The sequence below is a fragment of the Malaclemys terrapin genome, chromosome 2 (genome assembly GCF_027887155.1).
Source record: "Malaclemys terrapin pileata isolate rMalTer1 chromosome 2, rMalTer1.hap1, whole genome shotgun sequence".
NCBI lineage: Eukaryota > Metazoa > Chordata > Testudines > Emydidae > Malaclemys > Malaclemys terrapin.
Genome location: NC_071506.1, coordinates 287,257,106 through 287,277,475, shown reverse-complemented (window position 1 = coordinate 287,277,475; position 20,370 = coordinate 287,257,106). Strand labels below are relative to the sequence as shown.

The 20,370-nt window shown below is 53.5% G+C and overlaps 1 protein-coding gene across 1 annotated transcript in view; it reads right to left on the bottom strand.

Moving 5' to 3' along the window:
• The window catches only part of AGAP3 (ArfGAP with GTPase domain, ankyrin repeat and PH domain 3), a 173,802-nt gene that overhangs the window by 127,517 nt on the left and 25,915 nt on the right, over positions 1–20,370 (bottom strand). Inside the window, exons 3-6 of the mRNA XM_054016984.1 lie at positions 17,465–17,552; positions 17,154–17,239; positions 16,074–16,215; positions 14,272–14,406 (exon numbers count right to left, since the gene is read on the bottom strand). Of these exons, the coding sequence (XP_053872959.1) occupies positions 14,272–14,406; positions 16,074–16,215; positions 17,154–17,239; positions 17,465–17,552 (451 nt within the window). The remainder of the gene's footprint in view (positions 1–14,271; positions 14,407–16,073; positions 16,216–17,153; positions 17,240–17,464; positions 17,553–20,370) is intronic.

Here is a 20,370-nt window from a genome sequence, read left to right as displayed (position 1 = left end):
TGCATTAGGGGGGCTGTGTTGGTGAGTATCTGAGTGTCTGCTGCTGGGACAGTTGGTCAGTTTGACCGTGTGCTTGATTGCTTGCTTGTTTGTTTGAAAAGTGTGAATTGGGAGTGCTTTGTTCCAGCTGGGCCTTGAGTGGGCCTGACTGGTATATAAGGGCAGTCAGCAGCGAACCAGCTGAGCGGCGAACAGCAGAGGCTAACAGCGGGAGTTTGCCTGGGAGCTGTCCGAGAGGAGGTACGCTAAGTGCTGCATTAGGGGGGCTGTGTTGGTGAGTATCTGAGTGTCTGCTGCTGGGACAGTTGGTCAGTTTGACCGTGTGCTTGATTGCTTGCTTGTTTGTTTGAAAAGTGTGAATTGGGAGTGCTTTGTTCCAGCTGGGCCTTGAGTGGGCCTGACTGGTATATAAGGGCAGTCAGCAGCGAACCAGCTGAGCGGCGAACAGCAGAGGCTAACAGCGGGAGTTTGCCTGGGAGCTGTCCGAGAGGAGGTACGCTAAGTGCTGCATTAGGGGGGCTGTGTTGGTGAGTATCTGAGTGTCTGCTGCTGGGACAGTTGGTCAGTTTGACCGTGTGCTTGATTGCTTGCTTGTTTGTTTGAAAAGTGTGAATTGGGAGTGCTTTGTTCCAGCTGGGCCTTGAGTGGGCCTGACTGGTATATAAGGGCAGTCAGCAGCGAACCAGCTGAGCGGCGAACAGCAGAGGCTAACAGCGGGAGTTTGCCTGGGAGCTGTCCGAGAGGAGGTACGCTAAGTGCTGCATTAGGGGGGCTGTGTTGGTGAGTATCTGAGTGTCTGCTGCTGGGACAGTTGGTCAGTTTGACCGTGTGCTTGATTGCTTGCTTGTTTGTTTGAAAAGTGTGAATTGGGAGTGCTTTGTTCCAGCTGGGCCTTGAGTGGGCCTGACTGGTATATAAGGGCAGTCAGCAGCGAACCAGCTGAGCGGCGAACAGCAGAGGCTAACAGCGGGAGTTTGCCTGGGAGCTGTCCGAGAGGAGGTACGCTAAGTGCTGCATTAGGGGGGCTGTGTTGGTGAGTATCTGAGTGTCTGCTGCTGGGACAGTTGGTCAGTTTGACCGTGTGCTTGATTGCTTGCTTGTTTGTTTGAAAAGTGTGAATTGGGAGTGCTTTGTTCCAGCTGGGCCTTGAGTGGGCCTGACTGGTATATAAGGGCAGTCAGCAGCGAACCAGCTGAGCGGCGAACAGCAGAGGCTAACAGCGGGAGTTTGCCTGGGAGCTGTCCGAGAGGAGGTACGCTAAGTGCTGCATTAGGGGGGCTGTGTTGGTGAGTATCTGAGTGTCTGCTGCTGGGACAGTTGGTCAGTTTGACCGTGTGCTTGATTGCTTGCTTGTTTGTTTGAAAAGTGTGAATTGGGAGTGCTTTGTTCCAGCTGGGCCTTGAGTGGGCCTGACTGGTATATAAGGGCAGTCAGCAGCGAACCAGCTGAGCGGCGAACAGCAGAGGCTAACAGCGGGAGTTTGCCTGGGAGTTCGCTTGGGGAGAGCGCACTGAGGCTTTCATCTGCAGGTTTCTCCGAGTCGTTCCTGCAACAGTTGAGGAAGCTCCTAAGAGGACGGTGATATGGAAGGTGAGCGATCAGCCGTTGTAACCTGCACAGGTTGTGCCATGTTTGTCTTTCTTCCGCAGGACAGAAGCGACTTTGTCTGCACAAAGTGCAAGCTGGTCTCCATATTGGAGGAGAAGGTTCGGGGGCTGGAGAAACAAGTATCAACTCTGCGTTGCATAAGGGAAAATGAAGATTTCCTGGACAGACGTCAGGAGATGCTTCTACGGCCACAATGTTCTGAAGATTCAGAGCAGGCGCAGCAGGGACAGAAGGATTGTGAGGAGGTTTGGCAGCATGTGACCTCCAGAAGAAGAAAGAGGAGCGTCCATGCACCAGCAATGGAGATACAGGTGAGGAATCGTTTCCATGTTCTCTCTACAGGTGCTAATGCGGAGAGTGGACTAGATGGCCCATCTGAGGGAAGGGAGCAGAAGGAGACTCCACCGATTGGAAGGCAAAAGATGCACTGTCCTAGGGATGGGCGTTCCACGACCACCACTCCCAAGAGGAGGAGGAGGGTGGTGGTGGTCGGGGACTCCCTCCTCAGGGGGACTGAGTCATCTATCTGCCGCCCTGACCGGGAAAACCGAGAGGTCTGCTGCTTGCCAGGAGCTAGGATACACGATGTGACGGAGAGACTGCCGAGACTCATCAAGCCCTCGGATCGCTACCCCTTCCTGCTTCTCCACGTGGGCACCAATGATACTGCCAAGAATGACCTTGAGCGGATCACTGCAGACTACGTGGCTCTGGGAAGAAGGATAAAGGAGTTTGAGGCGCAAGTGGTGTTCTCGTCCATCCTCCCTGTGCAAGGAAAAGGCCGGGGTAGAGACCGTCGAATCGTGGAAGTCAACGAATGGCTACGCAGGTGGTGTCGGAGAGAAGGCTTTGGATTCTTCGACCATGGGATGGTGTTCCAAGAAGAAGGAGTGCTAGGCAGAGACGGGCTCCACCTAACGAAGAGAGGGAAGAGCATCTTCGCCAGCAGGCTGGCTAACCTAGTGAGGAGGGCTTTAAACTAGGTTCACCGGGGGAAGGAGACCAAAGCCCTGAGGTAAGTGGGGAAATGGGATCCTGGGAGGAAGCACAAGCAGGAGAGCGCAACAGGGGAGGACTCCTGTCTCATGCTGAGAAAGAGGGACGATCATTGAGTTATCTTAAGTGCCTATACACAAATGCAAGAAGCCTGGGAAACAAGCAGGGAGAACTGGAAGTCCTGGCACAGTCAGGGAACTATGATGTGATTGGAATAACAGAGACTTGGTGGGATAACTCACATGACTGGAGTACTGTCATGGATGGATATAAACTGTTCAGGAAGAACAGGCAGGGCAGAAAAGGTGGGGGAGTTGCGTTGTATGTAAGAGAGGAGTATGACTGCTCAGAGCTCCGGTATGATACTGCAGAAAAACCTGAGAGTCTCTGGATAAAGTTGAGAAGTGTGAGCAACAAGGGTGATGTCGTGGTTGGAGTCTGCTATAGACCACCAGACCAGGGGGATGAGGTGGACGAGGCTTTCTTCTGGCAACTAGCAGAAGTTGCTAGATCACAGGCCCTGGTTCTCATGGGAGACTTTAATCACCCTGATATCTGCTGGGAGAGCAATACAGCGGTGCACAGGCAATCCAGGAAATTTTTGGAAAGTGTAGGGGACAATTTCCTGGTGCAAGTGCTGGAGGAACCAACTAGGGGCAAAGCTTTTCTTGACCTGCTGCTCACAAACAGGGAAGAACTAGTAGGGGAAGCAAAAGTGGATGGGAACCTGGGAGGCAGTGACCATGAGATGGTCGAGTTCAGGATCCTGACACAAGGAAGAAAGGAGAGCAGCAGAATACGGACCCTGGACTTCAGAAAAGCAGACTTTGACTCCCTCAGGGAACAGATGGGCAGGATCCCCTGGGAGAATAACATGAAGGGCAAAGGGGTCCAGGAGAGCTGGCTGTATTTTAAAGAATCCTTATTGAGGTTGCAGGAACAAACCATCCCGATGTGTAGAAAGAATAGTAAATATGGCAGGCGACCAGCTTGGCTAAACAGTGAAATCCTTGCTGATCTTAAACGCAAAACGCAAAAAAGAGGCTTATAAGGAGTGGAAGATTGGACAAATGACCAGGGAGGAGTATAAAAATATTGCTCAGGCGTGCAGGAGTGAAATCAGGAAGGCCAAATCACACTTGGAGTTGCAGTTAGCAAGAGATGTTAAGAGTAACAAGAAGGGTTTCTTCAGGTATGTTAGCAACAAGAAGAAAATCAAGGAAAGTGTGGGCCCCTTACTGAATGAGGGAGGCAACCTAGTGACCGAGGATGTGGAAAAAGCTAATGTACTCAATGATTTTTTTGCCTCTGTCTTCACGCACAAGGTCAGCTCCCAGATTGCTGCACTGGGCAGTACAGCATGGGGAGAAGGTGGCCAACCCTCTGTGGAGAAGAAGTGGTTCGGGACTATTTAGAAAAACTGGACGTGCACAAGTCCATGGGGCCGGATGCGCTGCATCCGAGGGTGCTAAAGGAGTTGGCGGGTGAGATTGCAGAGCCATTAGCCATTATTTTTGAAAACTCATGGCGATCGGGGGAGGTCCCAGATGACTGGAAAAAGGCTAATGTAGTGCCCATCTTTAAAAAAGGGAAGAAGGAGGATCCGGGGAACTACAGGCCAGTCAGCCTCACCTCAGTCCCTGGAAAAATCATGGAGCAGGTCCTCAAGGAATCAATTATGAAACATTTAGAGGAGAGGAAAGTGATCAGGAACAGTCAGCATGGATTCACGAAGGGGAAGTCGTGCCTGACTAACCTAATTGCCTTCTATGATGAGATAACTGGCTCTGTGGATGAGGGGAAAGCAGTGGATGTGTTATTTCTTGACTTTAGCAAAGCTTTTGATACTGTCTCCCACAGTATTCTTGCCACCAAGTTAAAGAAGTATGGGCTGGATGAATGGACTGTAAGGTGGATAGAAAGCTGGCTAGATCGTCGGGCTCAACGGGTAGTGATCAATGGCTCCATGTCTAGTTGGCAGCCGGTTTCAAGTGGAGTGCCCCAAGGGTCGGTCCTGGGGCCGGTTTTGTTTAATATCTTTATTAATGATCTGGAGGATGGTGTGGACTGCACTCTCAGCAAGTTTGCAGATGACACTAAACTAGGAGGCGTGGTAGATACACTGGAGGGTAGGGATCGGATACAGAGGGACCTAGACAAATTAGAGGATTGGGCAGAAAAAAACCTGATGAGGTTCAACAAGGACAAGTGCAGAGTCCTGCACTTAGGACGGAAGAATCCCATGCACTGCTACAGACTAGGGACCGAATGGCTAGGTAGCAGTTCTGCTGAAAAGGACCTAGGGGTCACAGTGGACGAGAAGCTGGATATGAGTCAACAGTGTGCTCTTGTTGCCAAGAAGGCTAATGGCATTTTGGGCTGTATAAGTAGGGGCATTGCCAGCAGATCGAGGAACGTGATCGTTCCCCTTTATTCGACATTGGTGAGGCCTCATCTGGAATACTGTGTCCAGTTTTGGTCCCCACACTACAAGAAGGATGTGGAAAAATTGGAAAAAGTCCAGCGGAGGGCAACAAAAATGATTAGGGGTCTGGAGCACATGACTTATGAGGAGAGGCTGAGAGAACTGGGATTGTTTAGTCTCCAGAAGAGAAGAATGAGGGGGGATTTGATAGCAGCCTTCAACTACCTGAAGGGGGGTTCCAAAGAGGATGGAGCTCGGCTGTTCTCAGTGGTGGCAGATGACAGAACAAGGAGCAATGGTCTCAAGTTGCAGTGGGGGAGGTCCAGGTTGGATATCAGGAAAAACTATTTCACTAGGAGGGTGGTGAAACACTGGAATGCGTTACCTAGTGAGGTGGTGGAGTCTCCTTCCTTGGAGGTTTTTAAGGCCCGGCTTGACAAAGCCCTGGCTGGGATGATTTAGCTGGGAATTGGTCCTGCTTTGAGCAGGGGGTTGGACTAGATGACCTCTTGAGGTCCCTTCCAACTCTGATATTCTATGATTCTATGATTCTATGAAGTCCCCAAATCATGATTTAAAGACTTCAAATCGCTGAGAATCCTCCAGCAAGCGACCCCTGCTCCATGCTGCGGAGGAAGGCGAAAAACCTCCAGGGCCTCCGCCAATCTACCCTGGAGGAAAATTCCTTCTCGACCCCAAATATGGCGATCAGCTGAACCCCGAGCATGTGGGCAAGATTCTCTAGCCAGACCCTCTGGAAAAAGTTCTCTGTAGTAACTTTTAATATCCCATCATTGACCATTGTTACTAATTACCAGCGATGGCACGTTATTGCCCTAATGACTAAAATCACTTTATCCCATCAAACCATCCCCTCCATAAACCTATCAAGTTTAATCTCATAACGTTTAATCTCAGAAGGGACATCAGATCATCTGACCTCCTGTGTCTGACGGATCACTCAGTTTCACTCAGTGATCCCTGCACTGAACCCAGTCACTGGCTCTTAGATAAAGCATCTTCCAGAAAGGCCCCTAGTCTGGATCTAGAGACATCCGGACATGGAGAACTCACCGCTTCCCTGGGGAATTTGTTGCAGTGGTTAATCACACTATTCAAAATGTGCACCTCATTTCTAGTTTGAATGTGTCAGGTGTCAGCTTCCAGTCAGTGTTCTGCCTGTCTCCACTAGAGTACAGAGCCCTCTAGTGCCCAGGTACGTGTAACACTGTAGTCACGTCACCACTCAGTCCTCTTTGTGAGAAGCTACGCAAATCAAGCTCCTGGAGCCTCTCCCTGCCAGGCATTTTCTCCAGCCCGTGAATCATTTCTCCCTCTTTTCTGAACCCTCTCCAGCTTTTCAACATCCTTTTAAAAATGTAGACACCAGAACTGGCCGCAGTGTTCAGGATCAGTCTCACCAACTCTGCACAGAGGTAACATCACTTCCCTACTCCTATTCCCATTTATACGTACAAAGATCACACTAACGCTTTTGCCTTAGCATCACACTGGAAACTCACAAAGTCCACAAGAGACCTCATCATCAACTAGTCTGATCTCCTCCGACACCAATCTTCATGTCGTCCACAAATTTTATCAGCAGTAATTTTCTATGGACTTCCAGGTCGCTGATGAAAATGTTGACTAGCATTGGGCCAAGAACCAATCCCTGTGGTCCCTGCCGATAACTACATTTTAAGATGTCAGCCAGCTCGTCATCCATCTGATGTGCGCTTCATTGATACTGGATAGCGCTGATATTTTAATCAGAATGTCGCGCAGTGGGCTGTAATGATTGGGCCTAGAAATTAATCCTCATTGTAAATTCAACTGTAAGAAGTGACTGAAAGTTCATAAAATGTCACAATAAGCACGCTTCACCCTCATGACTTGCCTCTCCCACCCCCTGCTGGGACCCCAGACCTTCTTTGTCCTAATCCTGAGAGGTGCGCTGGCCGCACTGGGCCACAGAGAGGGAGCCGGATGTCTCCAGCGCCAGCTATTCCCGAATGCCACCTGCGGTGTGAGACTTTGGCTCTCCCCCCTCCGCCACGTGTCCTTCCCATTCCCAACCTCACTCCTCTTTCCTAGCCCTCTCCTTTTTCCTTCTGTCTAACAGGAGCCCGGCTTAGCTGGCCAAAATGGGGTATTTCGCAACACGGCCATAAGCCTGAGACCTGAAAGAGGCATCTAAAAGCCTATCGGCCTGTTGCTGGTACAAGTTAGCAAGGCCTCGGAGTGGCTGAACAGCCAAGCGCTGGCCCCCGTTTCTCCAGCAGCGGGAGAGGGCAAGTGAAAGTCGACAGCTAACACAGAAGCTGCATTTTCTCTGTTTTCTTTTCTCTCCCCTTTCGTGTGTATTTGGCTTGTTTTGTCTTCTAGGAAATGGGATCAGACTTTAGCAACAACAACCGCTCCAGCTCATCCATCTAATTATGTCTGTGTTCCATTATTACCATCTGTGATACCATCTCAGTGACGGTCAAACAAGGGGCTTCCTTCTAAAATCTCTCCCCAGCTAAAGGGAAAGGGAGAAGGAATGTTGTTAAAATGAGAGCCTGATTTAATACTTAACCTTTCAAGTGCTGTAACTGTTACTCCTTCTTTTCTGTGGCTTTAATAAAGGTTAACAAGAGTGTTTAGTGGAGTGTTTGCCACGATGCTAAGCAGGCTGTGGTCTCTGGATACCAAACTTCAAACCTTGTTTAAAACTGTTTAATGTTGGACAGCGACTGGGCCATGCTTACACCTTACATCCGTGTCCCTAGCCTCTGTTTGCCAGAAGCTGGGAATGGGCAGCAGGGGATGGATCACTTGATGATTCCTGTTCTGTTCATTCCCTCTGCGGCACTTGGCATTGGCCACTGTCGGCAGACAGGACACTGGGCTCGATGGATCTTTGGTCTGACCCAGTAGGGCCATTCTTATGTTCGGGCCAATTAGTCCATCTAAATCAATACGTGGTACCAGGGACTGCTCCACATGGAGACGTGGTGTGCGGCAGGCCGGGGTTTAACTCTAAAGCACACTAGCCTGATGCACACTCACTGGCCAAGCAGGCCCTGCTGCCGTGCACTAATGGTGCTGTAGTGTGCTCTGACCTACTGCTGCGTGAGCACTAGGAACTGATCGTGCGCTGTGCGGCAGGCCAGGTTGCTCTAGGTTTACATCCCAGCTTGCCGCGCACTAAGGGCATGTCTACAGGAAGGATAGACAGGGGAAAAAGGGAGGAGGTGTTGCCTTATATATTAAAAATGTACACACTTGGTCTGAGGTAGAGATGGACATAGGAGACGGAAGTGTTGAGAGTCTCTGGGTTAGGCTTAAAGGGGCAAAAAACAAGGGAGATGTCATGCTAGGCGTCTACTACAGGCCACCTAACCAGGTGGAAGAGGTGGATGAGGCTTTTTTCAAGCAACTAACAAAATCATCCAAAGCCCAAGATTTGGTGGTGATGGGGGACTTCAACTATCCGGATATATGTTGGGAAAATAACACAGCGGGGAACAGACTATCCAACAAATTCTTGTACTGCATTGGAGACAACTTTTTATTTCAGAAGGTTGAAAAAGCTACTAGGGGAGAAGCTGTTCTAGACTTGATTTTAACAAATAGGGAGGAACTCGTTGAGAATGTGAAAGTAGAAGGCAGCCTGGGTGAAAGTGATCATGAAATCATAGACTTTGCAATTCTAAGGAAGGGTAGAAGGGAGAACAGCAAAATAGAGACAATGGATTTCAGGAAGGCAGATTTTGGGAAGCTCAGAGAGCTGATAGGTAAGGTCCCATGGGAATCAAGACTGAGGGGAAAAACAACTGAGGAGAGTTGGCAGTTTTTCAAAGGGACACTATTAAGGGCCCAAAAGCAAGCTATTCCGCTGGTTAGGAAAGATAGAAAATGTGGCAAAAGACCACCTTGGCTTAACCACGAGATCTTGCACGATCTAAAAAATAAAAAGGAGTCATATAAAAAATGGAAACTAGGACAGATTACAAAGGATGAATATAGGCAAACAACACAGGAATGCAGGGGCAAGATTAGAAAGGCAAAGGCACAAAATGAGCTCAAACTAGCTACGGGAATAAAAGGAAACAAGAAGACTTTTTATCAATACATTAGAAGCAAGAGGAAGACCAAAGACAGGGTAGGCCCACTGCTTAGTGAAGAGGGAGAAACAGTAACAGGAAACTTGGAAATGGCAGAGATGCTTAATGACTTCTTTGTTTCGGTCTTCACCGAGAAGTCTGAAGGAATGCCTAACATAGTGAATGCTAATGGGAAGGGGGTAGGTTTAGCGGATAAAATAAAAAAAGAACAAGTTAAACATCACTTAGAAAAGTTAGATGCCTGCAAGTCACCCGGGCCTGATGAAATGCATCCTAGAATACTCAAGGAGCTAATAGAGGAGGTATCTGAGCCTCTAGCTATTATCTTTGGAAAGTCATGGGAGACGGGAGAGATTCCAGAAGACTGGAAAAGGGCAAATATAGTGCCCATCTATAAAAAGGGAAATAAAAACAACCCAGGTAACTACAGACCAGTTAGTTTAACTTCTGTGCCAGGGAAGATAATGGAGCAAGTAATTAAGGAAATCGTCTGCCAACACTTGGAAGGTGGTAAGGTGATAGGGAATAGCCAGCATGGATTTGTGAAGAACAAATCATGTCAAACCAATCTGATAGCTTTCTTTGATAGGATAACGAGCCTTGTGGATAAGGGTGAAGCGGTGGATGTGGTATACCTAGACTTTAGTAAGGCATTTGATACGGTCTCGCATGATATTCTTATCGATAAACTAGGCAAATACAAATTAGATGGGGCTACTATAAGGTGGGTGCATAACTGGCTGGATAATCGTACTCAGAGAGTTGTTATTAATGGTTCCCAATCCTGCTGGAAAGGCGTAACGAGTGGGGTACCGCAGGGGTCTGTTTTGGGACCGGCTCTGTTCAATATCTTCATCAACGACTTAGATATTGGCATAGAAAGTACGCTTATTAAGTTTGCGGATGATACCAAACTGGGAGGGATTGCAACTACTTTGGAGGACAGGGTCATAATTCAAAATGATCTGGACAAATTGGAGAAATGGTCTGAGTTAAACAGGATGAAGTTTAACAAAGACAAATGCAAAGTGCTCCACTTAGGAAGGAAAAATCAATTTCACACATACAGAATGGGAAGAGACTGTCTAGGAAGGAGTACGGCAGAAAGGGATCTAGGGGTTATAGTGGACCACAAGCTAAATATGAGTCAACAGTGTGATGCTGTTGCAAAAAAAGCAAACATGATTCTGGGATGCATTAACAGGTGTGTTGTGAGCAAGACACGAGAAGTCATTCTTCCGCTCTACTCTGCTCTGGTTAGGCCTCAGCTGGAGTATTGTGTCCAGTTCTGGGCGCCGCATTTTAAAAAAGATGTGGAGAAACTGGAAAGGGTCCAAAGAAGAGCAACAAGAATGATTAAAGGTCTTGAGAACATGACCTATGAAGGAAGGCTGAAAGAATTGGGTTTGTTTAGTTTGGAAAAGAGAAGACTGAGAGGGGACATGATAGCAGTTTTCAGGTATATAAAAGGGTGTCATAAGGAGGAGGGAGAGAACTTGTTCACCTTAGCCTCTAAGGATAGAACCAGAAACAATGGGTTTAAACTGCAGCAAGGGAGGTCTAGATTGGACATTAGGAAAAAGTTCCTAACTGTCAGGGTGGTTAAACACTGGAACAAATTGCCTAGGGAGGTTGTGGAATCTCCGTCTCTGGAGATATTTAAGAGTAGGTTAGATAAATGTCTATTAGGGATGGTCTAGGCAGTATTTGGTCCTGCCATGCGGGCAGGGGACTGGACTCGATGACCTCTCGAGGTCCCTTCCAGTCCTAGAATCTATGAATCTACACGTACAGCGCTGCAACAGCACAGCTGGTGAAAACGCGCGATGCCGACGGGAGAGAGCTCTCCTGTCACTATAATAAAACCAGCGAGCGGCAGAAGCTGTGTGGGGGAGACGCTCTCGCGCTGACATAGTGCTGTGCACACCGGCGCGCCTGTTGGTGTAACTCATGTCGCTCAGGGGGTGGTTTATTCATACCCGACTGACATCAGTGATGCCAACATAGGCTATGTCTGCACTACAGCCTCCGTGTGGACAAGCCCTAAGCCCTGGTCTACACTATATGCTTATGTCGGTATAGCTACATCACAAGGCACTTATCGCTCTGTCAATGGGAGAGCTTCTCCTGCCAACCTAGCTACCGCCTCTCGGGGAGGCGGGATACCGACGCCAACAGGAGAAGCTCCCTCGCCCGTCGGCGTAGGAGCATCTTCACGAAGCACGACGGGGCGGAGCTGCACCAGGGCAGCTCTGTATGTAGAGGCAAAGCTTTACGTCAGACGCCTTGCAATCTCCAAGTCTAGTACATACACAATCACCTTTATCAAGCAAACCTGGACTCTCCTCCTAGCGTGACACCAGCTGTGTCTGAGAAGACCTGTTTTCCATACACCCATCTCAACTGGCATTAATGATATTCCCATCCTTCAATTTATCCACTGAATCCTGTCTCACTTTCCCCAGGACGGGCGCCAGGCTAATGGGCCCATATGATCCCTCTTGCCTTTCTGAATATTGGCACAAGAGTGATACTCCTCCAGTCTCCTGGAATGTCCCCAGGATTCCAAGATTTATTAAAAACTATCAACCGTGGGCCAGAGATCTCCTCAGCCAGCTGTGGTAGGACTGCTGGGTGCATGTTATCTGGGCCTGCTGATCTGAGCTTGTTTATCCCTAGCAGACATTGGCTACTACTGGAGCTAGTAGGCCTGGCCAGTGCACCACGGGATGGTAGTGGGAGGACAGTTTGCACCCCGGGGCTATTAGACCAGGGATCCCCTTCTATCCTGGCCCTGCATTGGTGGAAGGGGAAGCAAATCTAACTCCCTGGGGGGTGATCTCGCTGTGCAACGTGTGGACAAGTGTGCTCTGGATATGCTAGTGCGAGCACACAGTGGTTAGTGTCACCTCTCTAGTGTCGATAACGCTTCACCAGGCTAGCTCCTCGGCTGTCTGCCCCACTCGCTCCCGGCTCACGGTCATGTGTCCCTGGGGCATCACTGCATTTGTTCTGGCTCAGATCCCCTGGCGCCACTGTCACCAGCTCAGCTCCACGCTGGGAGCCCTAGTGAGGTGATGCCCAGGCATTCGTTGGCACTGCAAGCACTGAGTGACAAACAGCCGCTCTCAGCAGGGTTAGCCTGCCTCAGGGCTGAAGCACCAGGAGCCCCGACCTTCGCTACAATCCAGCCCCCTCCACCCCCCCATTCTGCCATTTCCTTCCAAGGCCTCTCACGCCCTCTGGATCACTTCCCTGGCTTGGCTGCGTTCGCTGCTCCTCCCAGCTGACCAACACCTCGCAGCCTCCTTCCAGGTCACTACTGAAAACCAGCCCCAGCCCCAGCCCTTTGCCAACCCTGCCCCCAAGTCCTCACAGCCCCAGGAGGGAGCTTAGGGTCATGGGCCCCCTTCACAGGCTGAGAGGTGAAGTAACTTGCCCAAAGGGCATCAGTGTCTGGGCCCACACTGGACACCTTCTTCAACTCACCCCTTTGCTGGGGATCGGTATCTGCCGAACTGCCCTGCAGCCAGCCCCGGCCCAAGGCAGAGGGTCGTCCCCCAGCTGATTTCAATGAATTTCCAAGTCAGATTTAGTGACACCTGGTACCAGACACTTCCCAGGAACCTGCTTCCCTCTGGTCCTGTCCAGAAACAACCTAGTTTGTCCGGCCAGCTCCCCCCTGCGAGCCCCTCCACGCTGCTCACACTCCAGGGTCTCACAGCTGTTCTAGAGAGCGGGTGAGACATACAGGCAGGTGCCAGCTATCACTTCACCCAGAGCTGAAGCTGCGGGGCACACTGGTGAGTCCCTCGCAAGTGCACGAATTGGCGGTGTCTGGTACATTCAGTTCGCTAGTTCCCATAATCTCCCAGAACACACACTGCCCAGGCCCACTGCCCTGTGTCTCGTCAGACGATCCTTTATCCATGTTTCCTCCCGGTCTCCACTACATCCTAACTGTCCAGACCTCCTCTCCATAGCACCTCTGGAGCCCCGCCATTTTAGAGCCATCACTTCTGCCACCCCCTCCTGGTTTATCTGTGGCCATATCATGCTCTCTCTGGGTCAGCCCATCCCACTTACCTGGGATGGCCCCTCGGTAGAAAGTCATTAGGCCAGGAGCAGTGTTTCCCAGCGGGGCAGTGGGGGGAAGGGGATGTCAGCAACCCCCAGGAGGTCCGAAAGCATGGAACGCTTTATTGCAATCTAAAGCCAAGAAAATCTGGCTCCTCCACTCCCTGCACACCCAGCCTGTCGAGACCACGTATTCCCTGCCAGCCTCCCAAAGGCACACGATTCAACACCAGGATTATCACTGCTACACTTCCTTCTCTTCCTTCAGAAGGTGAATCCCCTAACCCTCAGCTCTTGGATAGCCCTTTCCCTGCAGCCCAAGAGGCTTTGCAGAGGGGGAGCAGGACTAGCTTACAAAAGGGGAAGGACACACCCACAGTCAGTGGCAGCATCAACCGGGGCCCTACCCACTAGACCACACTTCCCTCTTCTAGGCCCAAGAGAGGAAGAACTCAAGCCCGGCCGCAGCGGATTGCATTGCACCCTTGTGTTCCTTGCACTTCCACTCCAGCTGCCCCTTGCTGCAAGCAGCCTCTCCCATGTCAGCTGTGCACTGTCCTTTCCAAACCTCCTTCCATGCCACCCTCTAGGCCTGCAGCCCCTTCCTCTGTGGCACAGTTCTCCTCCTCCTCCCATTCCCCTGCACGCAGCTCCAATCCATCCGGCCACACAGCCTCTGCCAAGCTCGCCCTGGAGAGACGGGGGGGAAGGGGGAGCCGCCTTTGCAGCGTCTCTCCCAAGGAAAGCTCCGGCTGCAAGCCCCTGGAGCCCCCTGCTCCGTGCAAGCGACAGCAGCAGCGTTTCTACCCCAGCAGTTCGGCTGCTCCCCCCGCACAGCACGTCTAGATACAAAGGGTTCAGCTGGATTTCCTCTGCCTCCCAGTACATTTGCAATCGCCCATTTCTCCGGCCTCGCAATCCCTTTGGCTCACACAGGCCCCCTGGGAGAGACAAGCACTCCAGCAAGCCAGTCACAGGTATCTGGGGCTGCAGGTGCCAGAGCACCGTATCTGCGGGAGAGCGAGGGGGCAGGGACGGGCGCAGCGCCGCAGTTACCATCCTGGAAGACTCTCTCGACATTCAGGCCGTAGGTGGCACAGGTCTCGTAGTACGTGCAGCGCTTCAAATCATTGGAGAGTTTGCGGGCCCGAGAGTCATCGATGACACGGGGATTGGTGGCACTGATAGCGTCTGGAAACCAAAGAGAGGAAGAGTTAGAAAACAGGTTTCCACACCCCCATCCCACCCTGTAGCCCCCCAAGATACCAGGGCCCCACAGCACCTTCCCGGGGTCCCTCCAGCCCCATCCAGGGCTGGGATAACCAGCTCCAAAGCCCAGGCCCCGTCTGTCCCGGGCTGAGATAGGCAGGTTCCACAGCACGTTACTGGAAACCGGGCAGCCCTCGTCCTCCCCACCACCCCTGCCTCCAGATCCCCCGGTTCCACAACCCACGCCGGGGGTCCGAGGACTTGGGTCGGGAAGGTACCGTCCCCACCCTGCAGACACCACTGACGATTCTCTGCTAGCTTTAATTCCTTGTACCCTAACCCTAGGAATTTCTCGACCCCCCACAAGCACTGGAGCTCTGGCTACAGCACCCCCCTGCCACATCCTCCAGCCCCCACTGCCACTCCCATGCCCCGAACAACCTCCCCGGCCCCTGGCAATCCCACTCCCCACCCGCCCCGCCCTTCTGTCTACAATCACAGGCACACATCAAGGGTTCAGAAGTCCTGGAGCTCTGGCTGTCCATGCCGAAGTCCCCCACCCCCTCCCGCCTCCACCCCCTGCCCTGCGTGCGTGTTGGCTAATAGGTGTGGGACCCCTGCAAGGCAGGACTCGGCCTCGTGGCCGCACGGACCATCCTGCGCGAGGCAGAGGCAGTAACGCTAACGCCAGCTCTAGGCCTTTGCAGTCTGAGAGGCGTCGCTACCACCAAGGCTTGAGAGCCTGGGCCGCAGCCTGGAACGCTGGCTGCCAGCTGCAGCCTAGCGCGGACGTGCCCCAGGTGCCTCGTTCACCCCCTTCTGCTGCAGAACGGCCGGCTTCTGCCTTGTGCCCCCGGTTCTGACCGCAGGGAAAGCTCCTCCCGGCTCAAAGCCCCTGGCCAGCTCCGCCCACGGGAGCCCCCATGCACCCAGTCACCTTCCCCCGAGCCCACTGTGCCGGCCTGGACAGGTCTGCCCGACCCATCTCCTCCTCTGCATCTGGCACTGGCAGGACCTGGAGAAGTTCCCCTGCACCTTCAGTCTCTGCCCAGGGCCCCGAGAGACTCATCCGCCTATCACACCGGCCTTGCTGGGCCATGCGGGCCCGCTTGGGCTGAGATCCTTGGTGAGCCCCTAAGACCCCCTCTCCACCATCTGCCCGACTCCAACCTCCTGTGGGGGGTGCCAGGACACCTCAGGGGGACCCAGAGCGGGGGTAGGGGAGGTGCCAGACGCCTCAGCATGGCCCAGAGCGGGGGTGGGGGAGGTGCCAGACGCCTCGGAGGGGCCCAGAGCGGGGGTGGGGGGAGGTGCCGGACGCCTCAGCATGGCCCAGAGCGGGGGTAGGGGAGGTGCCAGATGCCTCGGAGGGGCCCAGAGCTGGGGTGGGGAAGGTGCCGGACACCTCAGGGTGCCTGGGAGGGAGGGAGAGGCAGCAGCTGGCACCATGTGGCATGGTGTTCCATGTTCCTGGTGGGGCTTGCCGCCCCAATGCAGGACAGGCTAGGGGGGGGGGGGGGGGGGAGTGACTGGCCCCCCCAGAACTGAAAGCCCAGGCCCCACACGGAGTCCCTGTGAGCCCCTTACAGGCAGGGCCAGCCCTGGCACCCCGGGGTGTCTCAGCAGCGCTCGCCCTGGGTCCCTCTCACCTTGCGTCCCCACCAGGACCATGGGCACCTCGGCCGTGCTGCGGTAACTGCAGAGCCGCAGGTAGTAGTTATAGACCGTCTGGAAGCTGATCTCGTCCTCCAGGCTGAAGACAAACACCACGGCGTCCACCCAGGCGGCAAACTAGGGGAGACACCGACCATCAGCCCAGCGCCTGCCCCACTGAGCCCCCACCCCAGCGCCTGCCCCACTGAGCCCCCACCCCAGTGCCTGTCCCACTGAGCCCCTGCCCCGATCCCTGCACCCCAGTGTGACGGAGCAGGGAGCAGGGCAGATTTGACCTGGGAATGTTGCAGGGGGGTTGCAGTGGGGATGGGGGACTTCCCTTGAAGGAAGCTACCTGAGCTGTAACCTGAGCCAGGAGGGGGTGGGGAGAATTAACACCTTCTGCCCTGGAGACTGAACAAAGGAGAGGAGGAGCTGGGGGAGGGGGAAGAGAGGAGCAGCAGGAGGAGTTTTGGTTTGGTTTCAGTTTGGGCTGGGTGGTGCAACGCAGGGAACCCCAAGCTGGGGTCTAAGCTCCCTGAACCTCCCAGAGGGACCTAATTGAGGGGGTCTGGTCGTACCTACACGCTCTGCTTGAGACTGTGTTCCTGTCCTTAAATAAACCTTCTGCTTTACTGGCTGGTTGAGAGTCACAGTGAATCTCAGGAAGAGGGGTGCAGGGCCCTGACTCCCGCACACTCCGCGACACCCAGTGCCTGTCCCACTGAGCCCTCGCCCCGCTCTCTGCAGCCCTGCGCCTGCCCCACTGAGCCTCCGCCCTGCTCCCTGCAGCCCTGCACCTGCCCCACCAAGCTCCTGCCCCAATGAGCCCCCACCTCACTCTCTGCAGCCCAGCCCCCCGCTGAGCCCCACCCCGCTCCCTGCAGCTTTTAAGCGTTTCCTGGTCTCCCATCCAACCCTGTTGTGAAATCCAAACCCCCTGACGCCTCCAGGACAGGGCCTCTTCCCGGACTGACGGCCACGCCAGCGGCCTCCTCTCCTTCCCCGCAGCTCTCTGCTCCTTGCACAGGGCTCTCAAGGGGCAGGATTCGTGCGGGGGAGAGGGGGGCTCTTACCTGGAGCTCGGGGGGGCCCCCTTCATCTCGAATCAGCAACAGGTAACTCTGACCATCCACTACGATCTCCTTCTTAAACCGGCCACCTGGGGACAAGGCAAAGCAGCGCACTGAGCTGGGGAGGTGGGGGTGTGAATGGAGGGCGCACACCTCCAGGGACACACCCGGGTGGGCAGACGCCTGGGGGCAGCTGTGAGGCTGGCTCTGCCCAGAGAGAAGTCTAGCTGGGGGGTCACCTCCTGAGCCAGGGACTAGGAGTCAGAGCCCAGAGCTCAGCATGGGGACAGCCCCCAGGAGGGCAAGGCCCTTACCTTCTGGGGACTCCTCCTGCACGTACGTGCCAGTCAGGTAGCGATGCACCAAGGCTGACTTGCCGCTGGACAGGTTCCCCACGATGCCCTGCAACACAAAGGTGCGTGAAAACGCCCTGCCCCCTCCGCGCTAATATCACTAGAGGGCCTGGCCCATCGACCCGGGGCCAGCACTGGCCAGGCCAGTGGGGGTGACACACGCTTACTGCTCGGGCAGCCGGGCCCCCCTGAGAGGGCCCAGCCACTGCACCCCCCAGCTTGCCATCCAGTGGCATTCCTGGGTTCGCCAGGCGGAGCACTGCGCCTGGAACTGGATGGGAGCAGAGAGCAGATGCCGGAGCCCTGCTGGCTCAAGGGAGGATGGCTGAAAGCAAGTGGGCAGCCACCCCTCCACAGCCCCCAGATCTCCCGTTGCTTCGATGGACACTTGTGCTGTCAAGTCCCTGCCTGCCCCACAGGGGAGGAGACCCTTCTCCCAGCCTACACCAACCTCCCACGGGCCACACGACCAGTCACACGGCTCCTGATGCAGAGAAAGAGAGAAAGCGTCTGGCTGTGGGTCTGGCCACAGCTGCTCCCTGGGATCCCAGCAAGGGGGTGTAAGATCTGCCCTTTCTCTGCCAGCAGCAGAGCACACATGTACAAATGGGGCTGGCTGCGCTGCCTGGAGTTACGGTTGCCTGACACGACCCATTATAAGCCCCTTTCCCGTTGCTAATGACTTTACCAAACTTGAGCTGCCTGGGCTGCGATTTGCCAAGTCGGTGCCTGCTGCTGGCTGGCTCATTCAGGGCGTCGCCACAATAACACGCTGCTCCTTTGGAGAGCCGGCTCAGGCGCCAACAGGTAAAAAACATTTCTCTGGAGAGCTCTGGTGCCTGGGGGTTGTAGCAGGTACTGGAAAGTGGCACGAGGATAGTCCGGGGGTCAGGGAGGCACCTTCCGCTGTCTGGGAAAACCTGGTCAGAGGTGGCCAAGTTCTAACCTGTAGAGTAGTCAATCCCCAATTGCACATGGCCAGTGCCGCTGGGTGCTGGCTTGTGCCTTCCTTTTCTGAACTGTCCATCTGCACCGAGCACGCTCCTCCAGCCCCACTGAGCGCCCCGCACAAAGACAACACGGATCGTTCACCTGCTGCTCTCCCTCCTCAAAATCCCCCGGCCTACGGAAAGCGGCACTTGGCCAGGAGCCGAGAGAAGGAGAGATCTCACCGCACCTCTTCTCCTGAGGCTGTTCCTGGGCGCACGTCCCTTCCTCTGACCAAGGCCTCGCTGCCCCACACTGGGAAGCAGGCCAGTATCAGCCTGTAACTTTGCAGAGCTGGGAGCGTAACAGTGGTAATGGAACAGACCCAAGTCGCAGCTGCTTAGCTCTGCTTGAGGTTAAGATTTTGCCATGAGTGCTGTTAGTAAAAGTTACGGACAGGTCGTGGGCAACAAACAAAAATTCACGGACGCCGGTGATGTGTCCTTGACCTTTACTAAAAATATCCTGGGGTCGGGGGGACTAAAAGTCAGAGCCCCGCCGGGGGCTGACCGCTGCTTCTGCCCCAGCCACTGCTCCTGTGATGGGGGCTGACCCAGCCCAGCCGCTGCTCCTGCCCTGGGCTGCTACTCCTGGGCAGGGGCTGACAGTTGCTCCAGCGCCGCTGTGGCCGGCTGAAACCGAAGAAGTCATGAAGGTCTATTAAAGTCAGAGAATCCGTGACCGAATCGGATCCTTAGCCTCGCAGAAAGAACCTGCATATCTTTGGCCTTGGCCAAGCTGTCTGTAAAGTGGGGCTACTCATGTATAAATAACCCAGTGTGTTTTGCATCCGCCTCTAGTGGCTGCTTCACAGAGGATATAACCTACCACTGCTGGTAGCTAATGTAGTTCCTCTGTTAGCACAAGTGGTAGAGCTTTGCCCTGCACCCAGAAGTTCTGAGTTCAAACCCTGCTGGTGACTGAGGCAAAGACACTCACAGTTGTATATAAATGATTTTTTCCCTCCATTTTTCTGTTTAAAAAAAAAACGCTAGGAAATTCCATCTCCGTAGCTAGGAAACCCGTGCACTGAACAAGGAAACTCCCCCAGACAAACCCAGTGCCAGAGGAGACACCCCAGGGACGAGGGAAGGCTCATTTCTGGCATTTCCAGACTCCCGAGTGCTCAACTTTGTAACCTGGTCCCATTCTTTTCTGAGAGTTTTGTGTGTGGCCGGATAAATACAGCTGGTAGGAGACAGCATCCAGGTGCTGCACCACATCGGCTCTCCCCACCACTCTGAGCCCAAGCGGGCCTGACCCTTGGAAGAATGGACAACCTCATCAATCTGGCTCAGGGTAACCTTGTGTGACGGGGTGTGACACCGCCATGCAGCGTGTGGCTGGCTGAGGGTTAACCCCGTGAGGAACGGCGACCACACCACAACTGCCCATCCACAAGGGGCACACGGCTGGGCTGCCCTGTGTGCCATTTTCTCCTCCTCCCCAGGTGCCAGAAGGAGGATGGCTGCTATGACTCTATAAGGATATGTGATGAGACCACGTCTCTACACGCCATCTTGGGAAGTGCTGGACCCAGGCGAGAGGGATTGGAACAACTGGGGATTCCAAGCTGTGAGCAAGGGCAGTTTGCCCCCTAAGAAGCTACAGCCTGCCTGTATCATCTCTTAGGGTGAGAATCTGCTATTCATAGCCAATCTATCTAGCATATTAAGCTTAGTTTGTGTTTCTTGTTTATTTGCTGGGTGATCTGCTTTGATCTGTTTGCTATCCCTTATACTCACTTAAAATCTATCTTTTGTAGTTAATAAAACTTGTTTTTGCTTCATCTAAACCAGTGTGTGGGAATCCTAGCTCAGGGGCAAAGGCTGTTGCATATTCCTCTCCACACTGAGGGAGGGAGCGAATTTTATGAGCTT